Source organism: Anolis sagrei, chromosome 12 (genome assembly GCF_037176765.1).
Source record: "Anolis sagrei isolate rAnoSag1 chromosome 12, rAnoSag1.mat, whole genome shotgun sequence".
NCBI classification, from domain to species: Eukaryota; Metazoa; Chordata; class Lepidosauria; order Squamata; family Dactyloidae; genus Anolis; species Anolis sagrei.
Window position 1 is genome coordinate 21,217,610 of NC_090032.1, and position 10,205 is coordinate 21,227,814.

General features: G+C 42.3%; 1 protein-coding gene across 1 annotated transcript; it reads left to right on the top strand.

Annotated features, from left to right (window-relative positions):
- The first annotated feature begins 633 nt into the window (after positions 1 to 633).
- On the top strand, positions 634 to 2,115 carry RXFP4 (relaxin family peptide/INSL5 receptor 4). The gene has a single exon (XM_060758584.2). It carries the CDS (start codon positions 634 to 636, stop codon positions 2,113 to 2,115), a length of 1,482 nt encoding a protein of 493 aa, XP_060614567.2.
- The last annotated feature ends 8,090 nt before the right edge of the window (positions 2,116 to 10,205 follow it).

Consider the following 10,205-nt stretch of genomic DNA (forward strand, 5'->3'; position numbering starts at 1 on the left):
ACGTTACATTACATTATATTACATTGTATGTTTTGCATGTTTTGATATGGTCAAAATTGACTAATCAATAAAGAATTGTTGTTGTTGTATATTACATTGTTGTAGTGCTATTATTGGCATATTATTATAATATTATTGTATTATATTACATTATGTTATACTACATTGTTATAGTGCTATTATTGGTATATATAATAATAATAATAATAAATAATAATCTTAAATCGGCATATTATTATAATATTATTGTATTATATTACATTATGTTATACTACATTGTTATAGTGCTATTATTGGTATATATAATAATAATAATAATAATAAATAATAATCTTAAATCGGCATATTATTATAATATTATTGTATTATATTACATTATGTTATACTACATTGTTATAGTGCTATTATTGGTATATATAATAATAATAATAATAAATAATAATCTTAAATCGGCATATTATTATAATATTATTGTATTATTTTACATTACGTTATATTACATTGTTATAGTGCTATTATTGGCATATTATATAATCATAATAATAAATCTTATTATTTATTATAATAATAAATAATTATTATATTTTTATATTATATTATACATATTATTATATTTATAATAAATAATATATTATGAAGGTGGCTCCCTCCACCTTCCTGACTGTTTACACAAATCTCAGCACGCAATCAAAGATAAGAATCCCCGTAAAAGTCCAGAGAGCGAAGGCTGGGCTTCCTCCTCCTTCTTCCTCCCGGAGAAGAAGACGGGCCACCAACCGTGCCCTGCCCAGTGGTCATAAACAGGGGTTGTCCTTGGTCTTGAGGCAGGTTCCAGCCTTCCTTTGGCAGGTTAGATCTTCCCTTCCTTTCTCAAAGGAAGACCTGGAGAAGCGGAAGAGAACGAAAAGCCAAGGGAGACGTATCATCTGGGAGGCCACCACCCATGGAGGAGCATTCCTTTTGGTGATCCAGCGGGCAACGTGGTCCAAACCAAAGTATCTTTTGGAGAAGATGGAGGCCAGGAGGGATCTGGAACTCAAGAACCAGACCTCCCTTGACCACAGCGTTTGGAATTGGTCCTCCGTTGGTGCCTTCAATGAGGATGAAGACCTTCAGATGCCTTCTGACGTTGCCTTTGGCTTGCGGATGACCATCGTCGTGGTCTATGCGTTGGTCTGTGCCATGGGGCTGTTGGGAAACGCGTTGGTGATGTACTTAATCCGAGCACAGAAGATCCGCCCCGCGCCGGCCATTAATATCTTCGTCTTTGGCTTGGCGGCGGCCGACTTCCAGTTCTCCTTGACCCTTCCCTTCTGGGCAACCGAGATGGCGCTGGACTTCAGCTGGCCCTTTGGCATAACCTTATGCAAGATAGTCCCATCGATGACCGTCCTCAGCATCTACACCAACGTCTTCTTGCTCACGGCCATGAGCGTTGCCCGCTACCAGTTGGTGGCTTCAGCCATCAAGGATGGTTCCAGAATCACAATGCGCGTGGCCAAGTGGACAACGTTGGCTCTTTGGGTCTTAGCCATGGGAGCCACCATTCCGACCATGATCTACACCTCTGTGGTGGACGTCCTTGGGGTGGAAATCTGCGTTTTCAAGTTCCCGTCGCCGTTTTGGTTGGGCGCCTACCAACTCCAGAGGGTGGTCTTCACCTTCGTGGTGCCATTAGTGGTCATCTTGACCTCCTACCTGCTCCTCCTGAGGTTCCTCCACGTCCGCCGTGTCTCCGGTGAGAACTCAAAGAGGCGGAAACAAGTCATGGCTACGGTCGGCTTAGTGGTGGGGTGCTTCTTCGTCTGCTGGTTCCCCAACCACGCCGTGACCTTTTGGGGCATCCTAATCAAGTTCAAGGTGGTCTCTCTGGGGAAGGCCTTCTACGTCGTCCACACGTACTTTTTCCCCATCTCCACTTGCTTGGCTCACGCCAGCAGTTGCCTCAACCCGGTCCTATACTGTCTGATGCGCCGTGAATTCCGGGAAGCCCTCAAAGACACCTTCCGGAGGTTCTCCTCCTCCGTGGCGAACTACCAGTACTTCTCTTCTCACCGGACGCTGGAGGAAGTCGTGGTCCTGCCCTTGAACCGCAGGAGTCCAAGCGAACAGTAGGGTTTCCCCACCTTCTCTGGATCCCAGGACTCCAAGGAACGTGAGGTTGAGAGGATACCAGGGGTTGGGTGTCTACAAACTCCAGAGGGTGGTCTTCATGGTCCCATTAGTGGTCATCTTGACCTCCTACCTGCTCCTGAGGTTCCTCCAAGTCCGTCGTGTCTCTGGTGGGAACACAAGTCAAGTTCCTAGTCAAGTTTGAGGTGGTTTCTCTGAGGAAGACCTCCTACATTGTCCACACCTACTTTGCTTCTCACCAGACGATGGAGGAAGTCGTGGTCCTGCCCTTGAACCGCAGGAGTCCAAGCAAACAGTAGGGTTTCCTCTGGATCCCAGGACTCCAAGGAACGTGAGGTTGAGAGGATACCAGGGGTTGGGTGTCTACAAACTCCAGAGGGTAGTCTTCATGGTCCCATTAGTGGTCATCTTGACCTCCTACCTGCTCCTGAGGTTCCTCCAAGTCCGTCGTGTCTCTGGTGGGAACACAAGTCAAGTTCCTAGTCAAGTTCGAGGTGGTCTCTCTGAGGAAAGCTTCCTACGTTGTCCACACCTACTTCTCACCAGAAGCTGGAGAAAGTTGTGGTCCTGTCCTTGAGCCGCAGAAGTCCAAGCGAACAGAAGGAGGGTTTTCCAACCTTTTCTGGATGCCTGGACTCCAAGGAACGTGAGACGATACCAGGGGTTGGGCGTCTACAAACTCCAGAGGGTGGTCTTCACCTTCGTGGTCCAATTAGTGGTCATCTTGACCTCCTACCTGCTCCTCCTGAGGTTCCTCCAAGTCTGTTGTGTCTTTGGTGAGAACGTCTACCAACCCCAGAGCTTGGTCTTCACCTTCATGGTCCCATTAGTGGTCATCTTGACCTCCTACCTGCTCCTCCTGAGGTTCCTCCAAGTCCATCGTGTCTCTGGTGAGATTGTCTACCAACTCCAGAGCTTGGTCTTCACCTTTGTGGTCCAATTAGTGGTCATCTTGACCTCCTACCTGCTCCTCCTGAGTTTCCTCCAAGTCTGTTGTGTCTTTGGTGAGAACGTCTACCAACTCCAGAGCTTGGTCTTCCCCTTCATGGTCCCATTAGTGGTCATCTTGACCTCCTACCTGCTCCTCCTGAGGTTCCTCCAAGTCCGTCGTGTCTCTGGTGAGAACGTCTACCAACTCCAGAGGGTGGTCTTCCCCTTCATGGTCCCATTAGTGGTCATCTTGACCTCCTACCTGCTCCTCCTGAGGTTCCTCCAAGTCCGTCGTGTCTCTGGTGAGAACGTCTACGAACTCCAGAGGGTGGTCTTCCCCTTCATGGTCCCATTAGTGGTCATCTTGACCTCCTACCTGCTCCTCCTGAGGTTCCTCCAAGTCCGTCGTGTCTCTGGTGAGAACGTCTACGAACTCCAGAGGGTGGTCTTCCCCTTCATGGTCCCATTAGTGGTCATCTTGACCTCCTACCTGCTCCTCCTGAGGTTCCTCCAAGTCCGTCGTGTCTCTGGTGAGAACGCAAGTCAAGTTCCTAGTCAAGTTCAAGGTGGTCTCTCTGAGGAAGGCCTTCTACGTTGTCCACACGTACTTCTCTTCTCACCAGACGCTGGAGGAAGTTGTGGTCCTGTTCTTGAGCCGCAGGAGTCCAGCGAACAGTAGGGTTTCCCGACCTTCTCTGGATGCCAGGACTCCAAGGAACGTGAGGTTGAGAGGATACCAGGGGTAGAAATGCCAATGTGACCCCAAAAGAAACATGGAACTTGAAGGCATTTGGGTAGGATCACAGTTGGAAGAGGATCCAAGCACCAAACCATGCTCCAGGGCAAAGTTTCTGAAGGACACTGGTTCATTGTTGCATCCTTTGAGGAAACAACAACAACAACAATAATTTTATTGGGATGCTGGGAGTTTTTCTGGCTATATGGCCATGTTCCAGTAGCATTATCTCCTGACGTTTCGCCTGCATCTGTGAGAGGTCTGTTGGAAGTAAGGCAAGTGGTGTGCTTGTGTGTGTATATATACATATATCTCTCTTTGGGAGAAAGAAAACTTATCTGTGCATTGACTTGCCATGCAGCTGCAAAGTCAATCAGTGAGGGCATCGGCATAGGGGTCACAAGTGGAGTGTATATATATATATATATATATATATATATATATATATATACCTGTGGAATGATGTCCAGGGTGGGAGAACAAACCCTTGTCTATTAAAAGCCAGTTTGGATGTTGCAATGAGCAAGCTTGAATAACATTGAGTAGCCATGAAGCTGCAAAGTCAATCAATGAAGGTATCTGCATAGAGGTTGCAAGTGGAGTGTAGATATACCTGTGGAATGATGTCCAGTGTAGGAGGATGAACCCTTGTCTGTTGAAGCAAGGATGTTGCAATGAACAAGCTTGAATAACATTGAGTAGACATGAAGTTGCAAAGTCAATTGGTGAGGGTATCTGCATTCAGGTAGCAAGTGAAATGTATATACCTGTGGAATATGTCTGGAGTGGGAGGACGAACCATTGTCTGTTGAAGCAAGTGTGGAGGTTGCAATGAGCAAGCTTGACTAGCATTGAGTAGCCATAAAGCTGCAAAGTCAATCGGTGAGGGTATGTGCATTGAGGTAGCAAATGAAGTGTATATATAACTATCTGTGGAATGTCCAGGGTGGGAGAATAAACCCTGGTCTATTTAAAGCCAATGTGGATGTTGCAATGAGCAAGCTTGAATAATATTGAGTAGCCATGCAGCTGCAAAGTCAATCAGTAAAGGTATCTGCATAGAGGTAGCAAACGAAGTGTATATACATATATCTGTGGAATGATGTCCTGGGTGGGAGGAAGAACCTTTGTCTGTTTGAAGCAAGTATGGATGTTGCATTGAGCAAGCTTGAATAGCATTGAGTAGCCATGCAGCTGCAAAGTCAATCAGTGAGGGTATCTGCATAGATATGGCAAGTGGAGTGTATTAATAATAATAATAATAATAGTAATAATAATAATTTACTCTCTTGAAGTGTGTGTGCTGCATTGAGCAAGCTTGAATAGTATTGAGCAGCCATGCAGCTGCAAAGTCAATCAGTGAGGGTATCTGCATAGATACGGCAAGTGGAGTGTATTATTAATAATAGTAGTAGTAATAATAACAATTTACTCTCTTGAAGTGTGTGTGCTGCATTGAGCAAGCTTGAATAGCATTGAGTATCCATGCAGCTGCAAAGTCAATCAGTGAGGGTATCTGCATAGATATGGCAAGTGGAGTGTATTAATAATAATAATAATAATAATAATAGTAATAGTAATAATTTACTCTCTTGAAGTGTGTGTGCTGCATTGAGCAAGCTTGAATAGCATTGAGTATCCATGCAGCTGCAAAGTCAATCAGTGAGGGTATCTGCATAGAGGTAGCAAGTGGAGTGTGGAATGATGTCCAGGGTGGGAGGATGAACCCTTGTCTGTTTGAAGCCAGTGTGGATGTTGCAATGAGTAAGCTTGAATAGAACTGAGTAGATATGAAGCTGCAAAGTCAATCAGTGAGGGTATCTGCATAGAGGTAACCTGGCCCCTGTTGCCTGGAGGCACCCTCAGTTTGAGAGGTGTCTGGGGTTCCCCTTTCTGAGTGGAGTCCTTTATTTAACTGTATTATTTTGCCGACAGGTGGAATGTTCGTGCCATTGACGGCTTTAGTGTTCATGCAAAACAGCCCGTAAAGTCTGAAGGTCGCAATAAGTTTTGTTTCTTGCCTTCCGGCCTCCAAGTTTTACGAGAGGCGAACCCTTTGATCCTAGTCTGTGTACAATATTTGGAATGGAAACAGAACCAGGTGAGTTGCTGTGAGTTCTGGCCCTGTTCCAGAAGCACTCTCTCCTGACGTTTCGCCCACATCTATGGCAGGCATCCTCAGAGGTTGTCTGTTGGAAACTAGGCCAGTGGGGTCTATATATCTGTGGAATGGGGTCGAGTGTAGGAGAAAGAATTCTTGTCTGGCTGCTTGGGGGAATCCTTTGTTGGGAAGTGTTAGCTGGCCCTGATTGTTACCTGCCTGGAATCCCCCTGTTTTCTGCAAGGCCGTTCAATACTATTCAAGGTGGCTGATGGCAACATTCACACAGAGTTCTGGACATAATTCCACAGGAAAATATACAGTCTCTTGCTTCATTTCCAACCGACTTCTATGCAAATACCCTCACTGATTGACTTTGCACCTGCAAGGCCATTCAATGCTAATCAAGGTGGCCGACGGCAACACTCACGCAGAGTTCCGGACATCATTCAGCAGGAAAATATGCAGTCTACTTGCCTAATTTCCAATAGATCTCTATGCAGATACTCTCACTGATTGACTTTGCAGCTGCAAGGCCATTCAATGATAATCAAGCTGACCAATGGCTACATTCACATTTGTCTCCAACATACAACAGTTCCTTCTCCCACCCTGGTCATCATTCCACAAATATATAAACCCCACTTGACTAGTTTCTAACAGACTTTATGCATATACCCTTACTGGTTGACTTTGAAGTTGCAAGGCCATTCAATGCTAGACAAGGTAGCCAATGGCAACATTCGCACTTGCCTCCAACAGACAAGAGTTCTTTCTCCCACCCTGGACATCATTCCACAGGGATATTTACAGTCTACTTGCCTCATTTCCAATAGATCTCTATGCAGATACCCTCACTGATTGGATTCCCTCGGGCAGGAAGCAGTGAGTCTTTGCAGCTGCAAGTCCATTCGGTACTAATCAAGTTGGCCAATGGCATCATTCACACTTGCCTCCAACAGACAAGAGTTCTTTCTCCCACCCTGGACATCATTCCACAGCGTTATATACAATCTACTTGCTTGATTTCCAATAAATCTCTATGCAGATACCCTCACTGATTGACTTTGCAGCTGCAAGGCCATTCAACACCTGCCTCCAACAGACAAGAGTTCTTTTCCCCACCAGGATATATACAGTCTATTTGCTTCATCTCCAATAAATCTCTATGCAGATACCCTCACTGATTGACTTTGCAGCTGCAAGGCCATTCAACACCTGCCTCCAACAGACAAGAGTTCTTTTCCCCACCCTGGACATCATTCCACAGGGATATATACAGTCTACTTGCTTAATTTCCAATAAGTCTCTATGCAGATACCCTCACTGATTGACTTTGCAGCTGCAAGGCCATTCAACACGTGCCTCCAACAGACAAGAGTTTTTTCTCCCTCCCTGGACATCATTCCACAGGGATATATACAGTCTACTTGCTTCATTCCAATAAATCTCTATGCAGATACCCTCACTGATTGACTTTGCAGCTGCAGGGCCATTCAACACCTGCCTCCAACAGACAAGAGTTCTTTCTCCCACCCTGGACATCATTCCACAGGGATATATACAGTCTATTTGCTTCATCTCCAATAAATCTCTATGCAGATACCCTCACTGATTGACTTTGCAGCTGCAGGGCCATTCAACACCTGCCTCCAACAGACAAGACTTCTTTCTCCCACAGATATATAAAAATGCTTTTCCTAGTTCCAACAGATCTCACAACCTCTGAGGATGCCTGCCATAGATGTGGGTGAAACGTCAGGAGAGAATGCTTCTGGAACAGCCCAGAAAACTCATAGCAACCTCTGATTAATTCCTTCTTTTAATTATTTGGGATTGGACTCAATTTCCTCCTTCTTCCGCCTGACAAACACGGAACATCATGTCTGGATAAATTTAGAAAGTATCTCAGGCTGTGATTAGGCCTCCGTGTGCGTGTTTTCCTTTTCTGTGTACATACCATTAAAAATAAACAGACACCATGTTTTATTACGTGCTTTGGTTCCTTGTTCCCTGGGGTGGAAAAGAACAGGAAGGTCTATGCTGAACTGTATTTCAATGTTGAACTGTGGAACTCACTGCCCCTAGAAACCCATTTGTCCGGGTGACAATGAGTTTCAAGATGGCAATGGTCTGGTCAATGATATTGATGCAGAAAATGACCAGGAGATCCCTGTGCAACCAGAGAATTCTCATGATTTGGAGCTTGAAAACAGCTCGGCACCTGGCCCAGCGGCAGGAATTAATGAGCAAATAGATAGACGGGAGGAGATTAGTCAAAACAGAAGAGCCGAACAGTGGCTTCGGCGTTCTGCCAGTCTCCGAGAGAAAAAGATAAGAGACTCAAAGCTAAAGCGAAACCAATTTCTGAGCGCTTGGGACATAACTTAATGAGAAGATAAAAGTCTCAAGTACAGAATATGTAGTCAGATGAAGCATCATTTGGAATCAAGTCAAGTTCTCATCCTTGTTTCTTGGAAACAGGTATATATATGCCCAAATACACACATGAACACACATACATATCCACATACATACATATATACACACAAATATGCATATAGACAAGCACACACATATACACAATGTGCATGGACACATATAAACACACAATTACACAAATATATACACATATATATATACGCAAACACATATATACACAGATATATACAAACACAAACATATAAGCAAACACACATAGGTTCTTGTGGGTTTCTTCGGGCTATAGAGCCATGTTCTAGAGGCATTTCTCCTGACGTTTCGCCTGCATCTATGGCAAGCATCCTCAGAGGTAGTGAGGTGCTTGCCATAGATGTAGGCAAAACGTCAGGAGAAATGCCTCTAGAACATGGCCATATAGCCCGAAAAAAACCACAAGAACCTAGTGATTCCAGCCATGAAAGCCTTCGACAATATATTAAACACACATATATACACAAATATATACACACATATACACAATATGCATGTACACATATACACACACAAATATATACACATATATATACACCCACATATATATATATGCAAACACACATATATACACAGATATATACACACATATGCACAATATGCATGTACACATATAAACACACAAATATATACACACATATATACACCCACATATATATATGCAAACACACACATATACACAGATATATACACACATATATACAATATGCATGTACACATATAAACACACAAATAGACAAATATACACACACATATATATATACACACATGCATATATATATATATGCATATGCAAACACATATATATACACACACATATATATAAGCAATCACACATACACATACAATCACACATATATATAAGCAAACACACATATACACACAAATATATACACACATATACACAATATGCATGTACACATATAAACACATAAATATATACACACATATACACAATATGCATGTACACATATAAACACACAAATATATACACACATATATACACCCACATATATATATGCAAACACACATATATACACAGATATATACACACATATACACAATATGCATGGACACACAAAAACACACAAATACACAAATATACACACACACACACACATATATATACATACACACACATGCATATATCTATATATCTATATATCTATATATCTATATATCTATATATATACACACACACAAACACATATATACACATATATACACCCACATATATATATATATATAAGCAAACACACATATATACACAGATATATACACACATATACGCAATATGCATGTACACATATAAACACACCAATACACAAATACACACACACACACATATATATATGCAAACACACAAATACACAAATATATACACAGATATATACACACACATATATATAAGCAAACACACATATATACACAAATATATACACACATACACACAATATGCATGTACACATATAAACACACAAATATACACACACACACACATATATATACGCAAACACACAAATACACAAATATATACACACATATACACAATATGTATGTACACATATAAACACACACACACACACATATATATATACACACACACGTATATATATATATATATATATATATATATATACAAACACATATATACACAGATATACACACACACACATATATATGCAAATATGCATGTACACACACAAATATATACCTATATATATATATATATATATATATATATATATATATATATATAAGCAAACACACATATATACACAGATATATGCACACACAGATATACACACTCTAAACACATATACACAGACTGGG

Bases quoted from the DNA above. Each gene is read 5' to 3' on its own strand.
- RXFP4 (XM_060758584.2), top strand. From the start codon at position 634: ATGAAGGTGGCTCCCTCCACCTTCCTGACTGTTTACACAAATCTCAGC.